Consider the following 19,029-nt stretch of genomic DNA (forward strand, 5'->3'; position numbering starts at 1 on the left):
AGTTTATTAGGCGATAAAATTAGTTTGCTCCAAAAAGATATCATCCTTAATTTTATCTGAATCGTTAATGGATGTCTACCTAATTCACCATATACTAGAAAATCGGGTGTTGACTGTTTTAACCTGAGGAAAGATTTACAGAACTTTAGGTGAATTCTTTCAATTGTCTTTACATTTTCATACCCCCATACTTCTGAAGAATAAAGAAGTATCGGTTGAACCAAATTGTCGAACAGTTTAAGTTGGCAATCTTAAGGAATGTCTTGTGTTCTTATTCTTCTAAATATGTGTACATTGCTTTTGATGCTTGCTCACTTAACTTTTTGATAGCTTTGTGGAAACGACCAGTGCTTGTTAATAATATGAAAACTCTTTAATAATTTCCAAGGGTGTGTTACGAAATATAAAGTTTAGATTTTTAGAGCGGGAGCGTTTCTCAAATATGAGAATTTTAGTTTTGCTAATGTTAACCTCCAATTTCCATTGATGGCAGTATTTTTCAAAAATATTCAGAGCTTTTTGTAAGTCATTTGGTGATTCAGCTGCAGACTGCATATAGTGAAGGCAGTCAGTCACCTGTGAAAACAAGTTTTTCCGAATCCCCTAGCTTCGTATTTTGTGCTAAAATAAGTAATATTACCCACAATCCCATGCAGCGTACCATTTTGATAGGCTCACATTGTACTGACAAATATGTGACAAATACGCTCGGCAAGAATGTCTATCGGGTGTTACGGATAAATAAAGGTTTTTTTAAATTATCTGATGATCATCTGATGATGGAGAATTATGCTGACAGCTTGGATTAGCAAGGACATGCCATGTATTTGGAAAAAAATTATTGGAAATATAATTCCTATAGGAAATCATGATCTATCAGATCGATAAATCATCATGGAACGGAGACCAAAGTTTGTTTCAAGCACTTAACTGTCCGAACTTCATAAACTATCTAGTTTTCAATCCAAACAATTGTACTCACCGAAGGACTTTCAAAATTACAAGAGTTTAGAGGCTTGCGATCGGTTTGTTTGTCCCTGGGTGAGAGATGTTTGTGACTACTGTACACATATAATGCTAGTGATAACCCAAGCCAAATCATCAAAGCAAGAGTGATGCATTCACGAAGTCTATCAGATCCTAGTCTCCATCCATTGACAATAACAATAATAATTTCAGCATATAGTAACTGCAAAGCTGGTCTTGGTGAAAGTTGTTCCCATGTTGCTTCAGTCTTGTTTTATGTATGACTCGTTAGGATATATTGGATCACTGCAAATTTATATTACCAAAGATTACTGTCACTGATTAAGAATCAGCAAATGTTGAATCTGCAACCAGAGAACAACTTGACAGCAAGTCCTGGCATCGATTTAGAACTGACAGAGTCACAGCGTCGGGAATGAAAGCAGCCTGCTCAACATCATGCGAGAATCAACCAATGAGGTTGGTAAAATCAATTTTGCTACCCGGCTGAAAGAGGATGCAAGAATGAATACTCAGCTCGGAAGAAGTATTACATAGAGACATCTCCAATCCACGTCAACTAGAAGTCGGGAAAATGTTACCTGTTTCTTAGTTCAGAATATGCACACTTGGGAATAGATTGGTGGAATGCGATTGTTGTATAGAAGTGTTCATACTGTATGCAGGATGAAAATGTACTATGGTTTACAACTTAATGTAATCATCAATATTTCTTTCAAGTCCAGACACAGCTTTACCTCTGTGATGTGGATTACTGCGACTTTATCAAGTAGACTTGTGTCGATCAGATTTTTGCCACAGCTGTGTATGTGTCGTAGAAACTTGTGTCAAAGTCCTACAGTTCCAGACCATTGATGAAGAGTATTTGGGCGGTCACCAGCAAAGGGACAGCAAAGGATGGGTCGTTGTACAATAGCTATTCAATTCGGTCTCAATACATTATTGTCGCAGGTGCGATAGGTACAAGATGGGGTCGTTGTACAATAGCTATTCAATTCGGTCTCAATACATTATTGTCGCAGGTGCGATAGGTACAAGATTGGGTCGTCGTACAATAGCTATTCAATTCGGTCTCAATACATTATTGTCGCAGGTGCGATAGGTACAAGATTGGGTCGTCGTACAATAGCTATTCAATTCGGTCTCAATACATTATTGTCGCAGGTGCGATAGGTACAAGATGGGGTCGTCGTACAATAGCTATTCAATTCGGTCTCAATACATTATTGTCGCAGGTGCGATAGGTACAAGATGGGGTCGTCGTACAATAGCTATTCAATTCGGTCTCAATACATTATTGTCGCAGGTGCGATAGGTACAAGATGGGGTCGTCGTACAATAGCTATTCAATTCAGTCTCAATACATTACTGACGCAGGTGCGATGGGATACAATAAGCTATCCAACTCACTGTTGGTACAAGGATGGGTCGTCGTACAATAGCTACTCAAGTCGGTCTCAATACATTATTGTCGCAGGTGCGATAGGTACAAGATGGGGTCGTCGTACAATAGCTATTCAATTCTGTCTAAATACATTATTGTCGCAGGTGCGATAGGTACAAGATTGGGTCGTCGTACAGTAGCTATTCAATTCAGTCTCAATACATTATTGTCGCAGGTGCGATAGGTACAAGATGGGGTCGACGTACAATAGCTATTCAATTCAGTCTCAATACAGTACTGACGCAGGTGCGATGGGATGCAATAAGCTATCCAACTCACTGTTGGTACAAGGATGGGTCGTCATACAATAGCTATTCAAGTCGGTCTCAATACATTATTGTCGCAGGTGCGATGGGATACAATAAGCTATTCAACTCACCGTTGGTACAAGGATGGGTCGTCGTACAATAGCTTTTCAATTCGGTCTCAATACATTATTGTCGCAGGTGCGATAGGTACAAGATGGGGTCATCGTACAATAGCTATTCAATTCGGTTTCAATACATTATTGTCGCAGGTGCGATGGGATACAATAAGCTATTCAACTCACCGTTGGTACAAGGATGGGTCGTCGTACAATAGCTTTTCAATTCGGTCTCAATACATTATTGTCGCAGGTGCGATAGGTACAAGATGGGGTCGTCGTACAATAGCTATTCAATTCAGTCTCAATACATTATTGTCGCAGGTGCGATAGGTACAAGATGGGGTCATCGTACAATAGCTATTCAATTCAGTCTCAATACATTATTGTCGCAGGTGCGATAGGTACAAGATGGGGTCGACGTACAATAGCTATTTAATTCAGTCTCAATACATTACTGACGCAGGTGCGATGGGATACAATAAGCTATCCAACTCACTGTTGGTACAAGGATGGGTCGTCATACAATAGCTATTCAAGTCGGTCTCAACACATTATTGTTGCAGGTGCGATAGGTACAAGATGGGGTCGTCGTACAATAGCTATTCAATTCGGTCTCAATACATTATTGTCGCAGGTGCGATAGGTACAAGATGGGGTCGACGTACAATAGCTATTCAATTCAGTCTCAATACATTACTGACGCAGGTGCGATGGGATACAATAAGCTATTCAACTCACCGTTGGTACAAGGATGGGTCGTCGTACAATAGCCTTTCAATTCGGTCTCAATACATTATTGTCGAGGTGCGATAGGTACAAGATGGGGTCGTCGTACAATAGCTATTCAATTCAGTCTCAATACATTATTGTCGCAGGTGCGATAGGTACAAGATGGGGTCATCGTACAATAGCTATTCAATTCAGTCTCAATACATTATTGACACAGGTGCGATGGGATACAATAGCTATTCAACTCACTGTTGATTTAGAGACAATACCTATTCAATATAGGTCAAGGATAGGTCAGATGACGTCAGAGCTGTGGTTGTGGTTATCTACATCCACAATATACTCTACTGCGTATTGGGTGAATGTGGCAGATTCCCTTTACATATCAATGCAATGACAAGAGCTTTTAAATTTTGGCTACGTTTAATGTGTATGCCGGGTGCCCGCTTACCTAAAAAGTGTTATGAAATGATGTATTTATACGATAGTCAAGGAAAGAATTGGGTTACTAATATGAGAACAACGTTATTTTCTCTCGGATCCGGTCATGTTTGGTTATCACAATCACCCGGTAATGTACAGGTATTTACTTCGATGTTATTTCAACGTTTGAAAGATAATTTTCAACAAATATGGCATAGAAGTTTATGTAATAGCTCCAAAATGTCCTTCTATTCTCATTTTAAATTAACGTTGAAGTGTGAAGAATGTTTGTATTGTGTAACCGTGAGTAAATTCCGATCATGTATGTCAAGGTTCAGATGCAGTGCACACTGGCTGGAAATAGAAACTGGTAGAAAACTTAACATCCCTCGTGAAGGAAGATTTTGCAAACTATGTCAATTTGGCCTAATAGAAGATGGGTTTCATTTCCTGCTTGTGTGCCCTACATATACTCAACCTATGCCATCTCTATATTCCTTCAAAATATTATCTACAGCCAAATGTCCATAAGTTTAATATTCTTTTATCTACAACCAACACAAAGCTCATAATTAATATCGCTAAATATCTGTATCACAGTAAAGAAGAAAGAAGACGTATTTTATCATTGTGACTTGCCATAAATATGCCATATATTTTTACAAAGGGCCTGTGGCCTGTATAGTACTGAATAAAGAAATCATTCACTATAAGTCATTATTATGTCTTAATTATTAATTATGAATTTGAATATCTAAATGCTTTAGCAGTTGATTGAATGTATGTTTGGTGCCTTTTCGTGTCATATATAATAAAGGATTCCTGCTTAACTGAGATCCTCTCTCTGTGTTTTTGAAGACGTGGAGATCCCAAAGATAACTCCCCTCAAATGATTCTAGGTTATAAACGATCCTTAAAACAGACTGTTTCAATTGGTGGAGAATAATCCTAGATGACCTGTGCCACACCCACCAATTACAACCAGAAGCCACGACGTCCTGAGCCAGGTTTGAATTCAACCATTTTCCTTTAGACACACATTAAACCCCTTCCGCCTTCCCCTCCCTGACCACCCCCACAGCAACAACAACTCGAACTACAGTAGCTGCACCCTCAGCAAAGTCAACGTCAATGTCATCACAGCATCAACAGAATCAACATCTTGGACGACCTATGCATCAGCAACATCAGCAACGTCCAGATCCTCCTCTGCAACATCAACAGCATCTTCACCAGGAACCTCTTCCTGCTACATGCAACACCATACATCAAGTTGTGGCCCTTTGCAGGACAAGAAAAAGCCACATCCTACTGTTCCCATTTCATTTGGATGGGACGGCCAAGGTCTGGCACCACGACCTTCCAAAACAACAAAGATGAATGTGACCTTCTAAAAGGTGCCTTCACATCAAGATTCAACAAGCCTTTGATGTGAACCTCTCACAGATGGCGCCGACCAATGAAGAGAGCATCAACGATTTAATTACTAGATTGCATGGAGCAATCTGTAATCTTGAACTGCCAGTGACAGTGATTGTAGCAGTAGTAGTAAATGGTCTCTGCCTGGTGGTCATAGACTAACACTTAGTCAATGAAAACATGTCTTAAAAATATTAAAAATATCTTTTCAAAAGAACCTTTCCTCTTCTGTTTTTATCTTGTGGAATCAAGAGTTTGATCTAGACTTGCCTAGGCTTTTAGTAAAAAGGAATACCTAAATAATATCAACTCCACAGTCATGTGCAGGACTACATCAGACCTTGCTTCTTTCGTCGGAGGAGACGTTTGATGTTTCCACTGTTTTGACTGTTTAATCTCTGCCTGATAGTGGTGAACCCAATATTCATCCATTGTTACATATCACGGGGTCTGCTTCAAAGGGTATTCTCAGAAGAGATGATGACCCAGGAGCGTTTCTAATCAGGAGTCAGACGCCTTGGAACCCAGCATGCTGAAACTGTATTCATGTTCAGTGTTCTCAACTCTCTCAAGAGAGATTCCCACTAGGGCTGAAAGGATATCCCGGACACCGATGCATCGCGATTCACTCCATACGATACGGTGTGCGATTTGTGAGGTGCTGTATCTCGATTTTTCACCATACGTTTTTTTCAAAGACGTATATATGTACGTCTTGTTTTTTGTAATAAACTTTTATCACAGATACGTTTTAAATGTGTTTTAACTCTTTCAACGCCGTAGGACGGTAAACCGGCCAAGAAGCATCCAGTCCCTAGGGTCCGTAGGCCGGTTAACCGGCCAAGCCGTAGTCACGTCAAAATAGTATATAGTTTTAAGAACCTACCTGTCATACCATTCATTTATTAAATCTATCACATCTCACAATGTCTGAAATACGTATTCTATTTCAATTTATCATTTTTATCGATAGATTAAAAAGTTATTCACTATTTCCCGCAATGTCATTGAAAATATAATTCTCGGACTCACACTTCGACAACGGGTGCACATCGAACATGCCAAAGAGCAAAACAAAGATGTTTCAAGCAAAAGTGATAAATAAAATCAATAAAAATATATCTTAAAGTGGTCAAACTTACAGCTAAGTTATTATTTCCATCTTTTCATGCGATTGCCTGTAATGTTAGTCAAATGACATCTCGGCTTTCGTCGCCTCGAGTTCTCGGCTCGGACACGATGTTCAATGCCAAAATATATGCATGAAAAATCTTTGTCACAGCTTGTAACCTAAAATGATACATCCACGAAGCTCCATATTTTTCATATAGATCGCGATTTCCTGCTAAAAACGTTCAGAATAACACGATTTAACCAAAATATTTCGTAAAAATCTGAAATTCATCGTACACGAGGATTTGTAATTTGATTGCCTGCCTCAAGTCACGTGCTCAAATTTGACCAATCATGAACCTTGTAGCAGATTTCGGCAAAAAAGCGTCGTTAAAAACAATTTGTTTTCCAATGAAATCTAATGTTATAGCAACGAAAAGACTCCAGGCAATGTTACCAGCGTGTAGATGAACAAACAAGCTTTCTTCGACGAACGTGTTATTCATACGAAGCTTTCGAAAACGGAGGTATCTCTTCATGTTACTGAGCGGACAGCCGCTGTTATCCGGAAATGGGTGAAAACAGATACTATTCATAATTCTTTTTAAAATAATTTTTCAATTACGTAAATAATGAAATTAAAAAAGAAATGATAAGTAGATCTTTTGAAATCTTATATTTGCCCCAAATCGTCAAATTTTCGCTTCTTTGGTCCTTAATTTGGACGTTATGAATGTGTTAGCTCACATTTTTATAATTTACAATGAACTTAATTAAGTTGTCAATGCATTATTTAAATAATGTGATAAACATAACTTTCATATTTATAAACACTAGGATTAGACCTTTCAAATGTTGTATAACATGGCTGTTGCTATAATTGTTTTTAATTGTTTTTTGCCTTTTTACATGAAAATGGCAAATCATTAGATACTGGACACTGGTACATTTAGTATTTACTCCTACCATCTAGTCACAACTCACAAATATGTAGGACAGTTACTTTTGTGTTTTCTAGCCATTACATGGAAATGGCAGATGATTTATTAAGTTAAATTACTCATAACAGTACATATTTTATTACTCATGAACATTCATTCACTTTCATTTAATTTTTCATTTTAATAAACTAAGTTATATTCATTTATCTCTTGTCTTCTCTTGTCACAATATGTATCGTAGCGTATCGAGATACGTATCGAATCGTGATGTAAGTATCGAGATACGTATCGTATCGTGACTTAGGTGTATCGTTGCAGCCCTAATTCCCACTGTGTTGGCTGGGCTGGAGCAAACTTTCTCCTAATTGGTGGCAACTGAAGGTCTTCCTGGGGCGGTATACATAAACATTCTTAGAATTTTCTTAAGAACATTATTAACTCGCTAAGAAAATTCTTAGCTAAGTGTTACACTTAGGAGTGTAACCATAATGACTCTGAGCGTAACTTTTAGCTAAGAGTGAAGTGAAACTCTGCGAGTCGTAACCAGGGAAATCCCTGTGCTATATTTAGAATTCCGGGCACTCTTCAGTTTTAGAGGCATGATTTTGTATCGCGTGACTGTCACGTGATGTAAACACGCAGACGTGCATCTGTCAACACTTCGCGCGATGGGTTCATCACAAATGATTGCAGTGAAGCGCAAACCGAATTGGTCATCTGACCAGACCTTGCTCCTGGTCATACTTGTGGATGAGTGGAAGGCTATCATCAAGGGCAAGTTTGGGCCAGGAGTTACGTCGCGGATGAAGAAGGAGGCATGGGTCGAGGTGGCAGCAAACATCAATGCTGCATTTCCTAATGTGATCAGGTCGACAGAGGACTGCGAAAAGAGATGGTATAATATCCAGTCGAAGTCAAGGCAGGAAATACCTGCTTTCAAGAGACAGCTCAGTGGCACCGGTAAGTAATTTAAAATGGAGACAACTAAAACATCTTAAAAACAGTATTTACAATGTTTCTGTTACGCCGTCTGAAAAAGTATCATGTCCGAAAATCCATGATCCGATAAGCAGTTTATAAACAATGTATACTACTCTTCGGGCCTAAATTATTTCGTATTATTTAATTTTCTTCATTAAAATTCATATTTAGATAGGTAGCAGCTTAAAAACAATGCACACTGTTCAATCATGTTCTTCATTGAAGATTAATGTCTTCATAAAAAAAAGTGAAGGCAAATATGGATTCTTTAGGGGATGTGAACTAAAATAACTTAAATAAACAATATTTTCCACTTGACAGTTAGACCTGTTAAAATGTTCTCATTACACCATACTATCTGCATGTTATTTCTTTATGGAAGATACAAATATACATGTAAAAAATAGACAAAGTAACATTCTTTGGAAAGAAAATGTTTATTTATTTCAGTTTACCATAAGGGAAAAAATAGAGGCATGTAGAAATTATTATATTAATTTTCTTATGAAGCTCAAACATGATATTAGAATAGACCAAACTGGAATAGTTAAAAATTACCTAAAGAAAACAGATGTAGCATTCATACTGAGAATCATTACCAAAAAGTTGAACTACTTTGCATGTGATTAGTATATGATTAATTTATGCATTATGCAGTATGAAATATCCTTTTTTAATATCTGTATAGGCAGTAAATATCATACATATTCCAAAGTAGACACAATTTATGGATAACATTTGACATGTTCACCGACTCATACAATATTATTAAGACAAATTGAGTTATGTCTTTATCTTTATCTATTGCATCACATTAATTTATTGTATCAAGAAGTACATCAACATTAATAATCTTGAAATATTGCAGGAGGGGGACCTGGTCCGAGCAAGTTAAGTGCTGTGTCTGAGGCAGTATATGATATGCTTGGACACACAAATGTGAGCATCAGTGGAATTGAAGGGAGCTTCGATTCAACCCTATTCCAGGTCATGGATATGTCAAACAGGTAAACATTTTTTTCTTTAGTGATAAAAAACTTATGATATTTATGTTCTGGTTTATGGCTCAAACATTTCAGTTGTCAGGAAGCAGCCATCCTTGGCTTGGAATCTGAAGTTTGTGGCGCCTTGCCACATGGAGTACAAGCCCAACCTCAAGCAACCTGTACTTCAGCCTCAGCTGTCCCCTGCTCAAGAAAAGAAGACTTAGATGACAAACAACTTCTAAGAAAAAAGACATTATTAGAAATTGATGTACTGCAACTTCAGAAAGAAATGCTAACCCTAAAATTAGAGATGATGAGAAAAAATCAGTTTTATAATTGAATAGTTATTTCACATTCTATGCTAAATTAATTCAAGAAATCAGTTGCCTTTACAGGAATTTAAATGATTAATTCACTGAAATTCACTTAATCAAATTTTGTTTAGCAATGTTCTGTAATTTCAGTTATTTCACAAAAAGTCTATAATTAGAGGTTAGAAAGTAATTTGGATGTTATTTCATAAGAAAACTGTCTCACATTTGGTTCATTAATTTCTTCAAAAAAAGTTAAAGAGCCTATTTCTGGCTTTATTTCTTTGGGCTATGGAACATTTCAACATGAGTATATTCTTATGCTTATGTGTCTGTGATCTTTTGTATGCTTTGAAGAGTTCTACACAAAAATGATTGTTCATGTTTGGTTGCTTACAAGTTTTAGAATGTTATCATATGGGCTATTTGCCATCATGTACATTATCACCCATCCAAAGAATGTGAAGAATGTCTGATATTGCTTTCATTGAAGTAATAACAGGAATTTTGAGTAAAAGATTGACAACAACAATCTCAACAACAGTATTAACATTAACAATTGATTGTTTTGAGATCTTTCATGTAAATATATTGAGTTAAAATAGTTTTCAATGATTGTACCAGTTAACCTAAATCAAACCTGTTGCATTATAATATGGGTAAGATGGCTATATATATATATCAAAGGAATGTTTGTAAATAGTGATTTTATTGAGTTGCAATTTATTAATAAAGCATCTCATACTACTCTGAAATTGAACATAATAATTGGCAAAGATAAGTTTGAATGTAGTACATGTATGTTGTCTTTTGTCATGAATAATTTTCCAGATACTACATACAAAGTGGTGAGACTCACTAGTGTACAGTAGCACATATGTAAAGAATGCACACAATAATCATATGACATGGATTGTTCTCCAACATGTTTCAGCTTTATCTTCAGGAGAATTTTCTGAAGATTTTTCTGAAGATAAAGCTGATACTTGTAGGAGAACAATCTGTGTTGTGTGATTATTTTGTGAATTTCTTTACAAATATAAATATGACACATGTCAAAGCAAATACAATGCAAAATTTTTGTTTTCCACTCAAATGCAACTATCATCTTGTACATTTACTTGGTAATATTTTCTTGTTAAATAACACAAATATCATCATCATTCCAGTTGTTGTTTTTATTTTACTTAAACCTCACAAACAAATGATTTTGGATCTTATTTCAAGGAATGTCCTGTATGATTTTAGTATAAACCGAGAAAAAGGGAAATTACTCTAACCATAAAAAATTAAAGGGGATGTTGAGGACCGTGCCCATTTTAGGCTTGGCTAAAGATATGTGAGTATTCGTCAAAGCTCCCAACTGTGGTAATATGGTAGGTAAAATACTGTTTTGATCAATGCTATTTCGTCATAATGATTGTTTAGGGCAATTTCATCTATTCCTCGGTGTTCACAAGGGAAACATCATACCTGTTGTAGAGTGACATATAGAGTTGAGGTCGCACATAAAGTATCTGTAGCCTGAGAAACTTGCGATGTTCATGAACTCTGCTATAACATGCCTCCAACTCTTAACCTGCAGAAGACAAGGAGACCTTGATGAGATTTGTGTTCTTGAACTGTGAATTGAGAATAAACTTTTTAACAGGACATAAAACAATACTTTTTTCATGAGAACTTTGTACCAAACACTTATATATCAGAAATATTTAACTATTATCAAATATCAGAAAATGGTTCATTATTATTAAACGTTTTATTCTTGTCACACATTTACAAGTCGTAAGTCAGTCTCCTTAGAGATACTGCAATGGTTACATCCATTCTGTCTGCTTGTTGTACAATAGATTACAAAAATGCCAATTTTTATTTACAAAGATACTTTTTTTCATGTGGCAAAAAAGTAACAAAATTATGTTTACCATTTTTTTTAAATGTATGTAAAACATTGTTGTGATGGGAGGAAGATCAGATATGTTTTCTTTTTTTTTCTATAATTTGGTTTAAAAGTATGAAACAGCAATGACAGAATTGTTTTCCCATAGATCAAGTTTGTTTTAAATGTTCCAAAAACAAAAAGATGAATGATTAAGCTTGCATAATTTGGCATTAACAATTTTGACATGTTCATATCAAGTTCATAAGCTGACAAATAGCAAATGGCGATAAGGTGATAATTGGTAATGAATAATAAGAATGACTCATATATGTGTATTATATTAGTTACATAACAAAACTAAATATGTTATGCACACATACTTTGAAAGTGAATGTTAGCGAAGTTCTCCCTGAACAAACGACCATCTCCCATAGCCTGTGGCAAGTGGTTGGGAGGATTGTTATTATCATCATCATCATCATCATCATCATCACTGTTTCTGTCATCATCACCAGCACCACCTGGCAAAAGGATGTTCCTCTGTTTGCATATATTGTGTAAGATGGCACACACAATTACCACCTTGCAAACCTTCACTGGGTTGAGTCTGACCTCGTTGTGTAGGACATGAAACCTTCTTTTCAGTTGTCCTATACCCCTTTCAACCACAGAGTGTGCACCTCAGAGGTTCTGCCAGCTTGCCAGGTGAGCTTCAAACAGCCCAAGGCACCCTAGGGAACTGGTCAAAAATCAAATCCACCTTCTTTTTCTCTCTGTCTTTTTTTAAAGGACTTGTGTAGACTTAAGACCTTCAGCAGGTTTAAGGGCAGCTACAAGTGTAATGTTAGTTATTACTGTGTTTGATAATGGATTTACTGCAGACTGAATGGATATTAAACGCAAGTGTCCTTGTGCCTTATAATGGTTCAGGTTAAACTTTACTTTATTAAACTACATATGAGGATAGAGCAACCTTTATTTCTTAAAGACATGCTCCATTTGTTTTATCTGCTTGGTTGAACCTTGACTCTATTAATATCAAAGTTAGCAGTGTAGCAGATGCTGACATCAACCACATTTTAGAATGGATCCCCTACTCTTTTACAATCCATCCACTGGTTTAGACAGAGGGGGGTTCATTTCTCTTGTGTATGATGTTTCGTTGTCCCAATTTCTCCGACAGATTGATTTTTTATCAATTGTGCATGTACATCTTTTATGCATGTAGTCTGGTGAAAAATATTGCAGAGTATTACACCCAGAGTGAGCCACCTTATCGCAAGCACAGAGTCAGCGATCTAATCCACTGAGTCTTTTACAAAATGAAAGTCCAACAACTGGTAGTCTGATTTCGTACTTCATGTACACCCCCACCCTATCACTACCTGTATTTGTCAGTGGAGGTATTGGGGCGGTCGGGTAGCCTAGTGGTTAAAGCGTTAGCTCGTCACGCTGAAGACCCGGGGTTCGATTCCCGAAATGGGTACAATGTGTGAAGCCCATTTCTGGTGGCCCCTGCCGTGATGTTGCTGGAATATTGCTAAAAGCGGCGTAAAACCATACTCACTCACTCACTCAGTGGAGGTATTATTAGATCTTACCCTGATTGTAGGAAGAAATGTTACATTAAAGAAAGTTACAGAAATAAAGTCACATGACCACCATAGCTTGCTTGATACCCAACCTGGAATACCTGTTTCCTGTGCTATAATGTTCTGTCAGTATTGGGTGAAACACATTGTGTAGTAGTATGCTAAGTTTCTGCACCAAGATTGACTTCCTAAGAGAAAACTTAATAGTGAGGCAGTTAACATTAAGTATAACATTACATACTAACTGACCGCCTCCGTGGTCTAGTGGTAGAGCGTCGGCCCGGAGAGCGGAAGGTCCGGGGTTTGATCCCCGGCCGTGTCATACCAAAAGACGTTAAAAGATGGTACTTGTTGTTACCCTGTCTGGCGCTCGGCATTAAGGGGCTAAAACAAGGACTGGTCGGCTCGGAGTCAGTATACTGTGTCTGAGTGGGGTATTCATGTTAAACTGCGGCATGGTATCTCAGTGAGCTAGCACTATAAATCGGCATCAGTCCAAACTAGTACAAGCAGCCACACACACACACACACGTGCATGCAGTCGCTATATAAGTGCAATAATCATGGACGTGACGTTAAACCCAATTTCACCTCACCTCACATACTAACTACTCACTCAGAACTAGAAATTATGAAATAACTTTTTCATGTTAATTAATGTGGAAAGTATCTTTTGATCTTCACATGAATATATTATGCCTTATTTCGTGTGGTTTCTCTAAATTCTTATATTCAAAACTACAGGGTAAATGTAGAAATAGAAATAAACTTTAAATTTGAAAAATAAATAAATGCCATTATAAATGCATTTGTGTATATGACACATGAAAGTGTTACTTCCTTTTCACTATTTACCTATTTTGTCAAATCCTGACAGACCTGGTTCAAATATATTTAGATTTAAAAATGTAATTAAAAACACGACTTTATATCTTGCACGCAATTGCAGAATATTGTAGAATATCATAAGGATTGGTAATTTATATATTTATAGGGGGGTGATCATGAAGAAATTACACAGCAAATAAAGGATGGGGTGGGGGAGGGGTGTATTAATGACAACATGTAGGGGGTCTTGTTTTGGTAATAATACATATTTTGAAAGTCTTAAAGAAAGGACCTCCAAACCTGAGTATTTGCAGCACCATGTTCATGGGATAGAAATAAAATTCTGTTTCTCAGTTTGGACCTGCATTCTTCATTTGTTAAAAAAATATGAAAGTATCATATTTTCCAATATTTCAAATTGTTTCTCTTTGAAGGATTTGTAGAACTATTTAGGGGGTCACATTATGTAGAGAAATAATTGTCTTTTATTGAAAAAAATTAGTATTGAAAATGAAACTGTTCAAATACTAGCTCAAATTTCTTTTCGGTATGATCTGTGGATGAAGGGGTTCTTTACTTTTTGTTGTTGTATCCAGCAAGTGATATCACTTGATTGATAACGGTGTTAGAACCTACACTGAAACATCGCTCTTAATTGTAATAAAGAAGTTGTTCATCCAAAAATTCTTATCCTTACTTGGGGCGGTCCGGTAGCCTAGTGGTTAAAGCGTTCGCTCGTCGCGCTGAAGACCCGGGTTCGATTCCCGACATGGGTACAATGTGTGAAGCCCATTTCTGGTGTCCCCCGCCGTGATGTTGCTGGAATATTGCTAAAAGCGGCGTAAAACCATACTCACTCACTCACTCAGTGGAGGTATTATTAGATCTTACCCTGATTGTAGGAAGAAATGTTACATTAAAGAAAGTTACAGAAATAAAGTCACATGACCACCATAGCTTGCTTGATACCCAACCTGGAATACCTGTTTCCTGTGCTATAATGTTATGTCAGTATTGGGTGAAACACATCGTGTAGTAGTATGCTAAGTTTCTGCACCAAGAATGACTTCCTAAGAGAAAACTTAATAGTGAGGCTTAACATTAAGTATAACATTACATACTAACTGACCGCCTCCGTGGTCTAGTGGTAGAGCGTCCGCCCGGAGAGCGGAAGGTCCGGGGTTTGATCCCCGGCCGCGTCATACCAATAGACGTTAAAAGATGGTACTTGTTGTTACCCTGTCTGGCGCTCGGCATTATGGGGCTAAAACAAGGACTGGTCGGCTCGGAGTCAGTATACTGTGTCTGAGTGGGGTATTCATGTTAAACTGCGGCATGGTATCTCAGTGAGCTAGCACTATAAATCGGCATCAGTCCAGACTAGTACAAGCAGCCACACACACACACACGTGCATGCACGTCGCTATATAAGTGCAATAATCATGGACGTGACGTTAAACCCAATTTCACCTCACCTCACATACTAACTACTCACTCAGAACTAGAAATTATGAAATAACTTTTTCATGTTAATTAATGTGGAAAGTATCTTTTGATCTTCACATGAATATATTATGCCTTATTTCGTGTGGTTTCTCTAAATTCTTATATTCAAAACTACAGGGTAAATGTAGAAATAGAAATAAACTTTAAATTTGAAAAATAAATAAATGCCATTATAAATGCATTTGTGTATATGACACATGAAAGTGTTACTTCCTTTTCACTATTTACCTATTTTGTCAAATCCTGACAGACCTGGTTCAAATATATTTAGATTTAAAAATGTAATTAAAAACACGACTTTATATCTTGCACGCAATTGCAGAATATTGTAGAATATCATAAGGATTGGTAATTTATATATTTATAGGGGGGTGATCATGAAGAAATTACACAGCAAATAAAGGATGGGGTGGGGGAGGGGTGTATTAATGACAACATGTAGGGGGTCTTGTTTTGGTAATAATACATATTTTGAAAGTCTTAAAGAAAGGACCTCCAAACCTGAGTATTTGCAGCACCATGTTCATGGGATAGAAATAAAATTCTGTTTCTCAATTTGGACCTGCATTCTTCATTTGTTAAAAAAATATGAAAGTATCATATTTTCCAATATTTCAAATTGTTTCTCTTTGAAGGATTTGTAGAACTACTTAGGGGGTCACATTATGTAGAAAAATAATTGTCTTTTATTGAAAAAAATTAGTAATGAAAATGAAACTGTTCAAATACTAGCTCAAATTTCTTTTCGGTATGATCTGTGGATGAAGGGGTTCTTTACTTTTTGTTGTTGTATCCAGCAAGTGATATCACTTGATTGATAACGGTGTTAGAACCTACACTGATACATCGCTCTTAATTGTAAAAAAGAAGTTGTTCATCCAAAAATTCTTATCCTTACTTGGGGCGGTCCGGTAGCCTAGTGGTTAAAGCGTTCGCTCGTCGCGCTGAAGACCCGGGTTCGATTCCCGACATGGGTACAATGTGTGAAGCCCATACAGTTTATACATTTTATGCATGTCATTATGTCATAAGAGTCAGTATTACACTAACAGTCAAAATGTAGTCACATAATTATATAATAATGGATAGCTGGGATAAAATAAATAACTGTATCATTTCTAGTTTGATATAACTTATCTTGATACATCAAGATTGTATTAAGTTTACTGAACAGAGTGTTTTCTTTTTATAAATGAACAGTTGTGTAAAAACCAATATTCATAAGACTTGTATTCTTCATACTGATATTTCTGGTGTCCTCCCATTAGTTAGACATCCCAATAGTTAGACATCTTATAACAACACTTTAAACGGTTGAGTGCACACTAATCCTTATGCTTGTTACCTCAGACTTTAAAATGGAATAGTCCAGATAAGATCTGACAAACAAAGTGAGTGAGTGAGTGAGTATGATTTTACGCCGTTTTTCGCAATATTCCAGCAATATCATGGCGGGGGACACCAGAAATGGGCTTTACACATTGTACCCATGTCGGGAATCGAACCCGGGTCTTTGGCGTGACGAGCGAACGCTTTAACCACTAGGCTACCCGACCGCCCGTGGAAAACAAAGCAAAGCAGCTTTAAATAGATACTTTAATAGTACTTGTATATTTAACATTTAATGACACTTTACATTTGATAAATTTTATACAGTTTGTAACAACACTTTGTGACAGTTTTTGGTAATGTACACTTTACATTTAATAACTGCTACAGTTTATTTATCAGCGACAGTCGTACATTTCTCATTGCCCGTCTTGACGACACATCTCCAATGTATGCAGGTTTGCCTCTCGCAGTTTCTGTTGTAAATATATCCATCTGATATCAACTGCTTACTTCCTAGCCGAGAGGTGATGTACTCTACTTTCCTAAAACCAGCCATATCGATACTGATAATGATACGTAACCTAAGATTATATTTATTTGTTTGATAAGTAGATAATCTAAACTCAACTCCTTCAACTGATCATACAGTAAGACAATTAAGCTACTCCATAGTTTACATAGTTAATCTCATGCCTATTGAGCCTGCACTGAGAGTAAGGTAATTTAGGTTAATTAAATGAAATTGTAACATATATACTCCCTAAACTGTGAGTCCCCTATCCCTACTCAGTTCTTTATAATCTAATTAGGACTGATCCATTACACCTATAATGGGATATAACCGATATTTCCACACTGAAGAGAGGTACTGCCAGACAATGGAAGGCTGGGGACCCCAGGCACTGATAAATGGGGATCACATTAGAGTGTTCTCCCTGGGTCTGGGCAAGAAACACAAAGCACACATACCCTGTATTCAACAATTGTCAACAATTTAGGCAATCTAGTTTCATACTAGTTTCATGTAGTATCATTTGTTTGCAGATGAGTTTCCTGAATACTTGTCAGAATGTCAGATGATTTGAGGAAACGGACACAGTCCAGTACATCCCAACCAATGGCAAGTGTAAGTACCAACACTATCAATTCATACAATGATATGTATATGTAACTTCTTTACTCTATATTTAGCTCAAAGTTAATTTGATTAGGTACTTATGTTTACAAGTTCTACTTACATTTTATGTCTAATGTTTTGGCCATTATTGTAAGATATGATTTGTAGGTCCAGGATAAAATATGCTCCTTTCCATTTTATAAGGCCTTGCAATGATTACTGTCAGTACATCATTTACTTCAATTCCCACCGGTTTGTAAGTTCAATATTATTAGAACTGACATGCAATGTAACTAAAACTAGTAATGCAAAGTGCATGGTGGATCCAGGCTTTTATTTCTTAGTCTGAAAAAAGTGATAAGTTAATTGTTTCTTGTAACTACTTCATACACAACAATATTTAAAATTAGACAATAGCTGAACTATTGTGTCATGATGACATCTTGATATGGAATTTTTGTTAAGAATGGTATAATTAGTTTGTTCAGTAATCATTAGAACAGAACAGGTGGTGGCATCTACTATCGCCTACAGTGCACTTTGCCTACAAGGTAAGGATGTCATCTGTGGGATGACTCCACGCCCTGCTACATGGTAATAACTTCATAGTGTGACATTCTGTCCATTCTACCATACTGTCAGTATGTATACCCAAATAAAGACACAAACAATGGGAATTGTAGAAGGTAATAATTAGTTCACCCTGGGATTAGGCTGTGGGTCTGCTACTGATCTATATAACACCTGCATGTAGTTAACCGAAAATTTACTCTGTTATTAAACATGTCACCACCTCACGAAGGCTCTGATATGATAGCACAGGAACTCATTGGTCAGTAAATAAAAATATATAAACCCCCTTTATGTAAGTAGAGAAAAGGAGCGTCACTCGCCATGTGTATTGTACAAAATTCACCAGCTAATAATAGATTAGCTTTAGATGACAAGTATATTATAAAATGAAAAACACTCCTAATAAATATTTACCATTTGAAGAAATTATCTGATGTCATTTTTTAGATGCTGCTGTCACTCCAGATAACTGTCTTCAAATTTCGCGCTAATTTCTTT

At 36.8% G+C, this 19,029-nt stretch overlaps 1 protein-coding gene across 2 annotated transcripts; it reads left to right on the forward strand.

The window, feature by feature from the left end:
• Positions 1 to 7,927: 7,927 nt before the first annotated feature.
• Positions 7,928 to 18,640, forward strand: LOC124131880. Of its 2 annotated transcripts, none has more exons than XM_046495391.2 (3): positions 7,928 to 8,383; positions 9,273 to 9,411; positions 17,886 to 18,640. In XM_046495391.2, the coding sequence occupies exons 1-3, from the start codon at positions 8,092 to 8,094 to the stop codon at positions 17,887 to 17,889; spliced, it is 435 nt and encodes a 144-aa protein (XP_046351347.1). In that variant the 5' UTR covers positions 7,928 to 8,091; the 3' UTR covers positions 17,890 to 18,640. The 2 variants fall into 2 exon arrangements, with proteins under 2 accessions (XP_046351347.1, XP_046351346.1); XM_046495390.2 differs by lacking the exon at positions 17,886 to 18,640 and adding an exon at positions 9,484 to 10,864.
• Positions 18,641 to 19,029: the final 389 nt, after the last annotated feature.

This window comes from Haliotis rufescens, unplaced genomic scaffold, assembly GCF_023055435.1.
Source record: "Haliotis rufescens isolate VD_foot unplaced genomic scaffold, xgHalRufe1.0.p SCAF_3, whole genome shotgun sequence".
NCBI classification, from domain to species: Eukaryota; Metazoa; Mollusca; class Gastropoda; order Lepetellida; family Haliotidae; genus Haliotis; species Haliotis rufescens.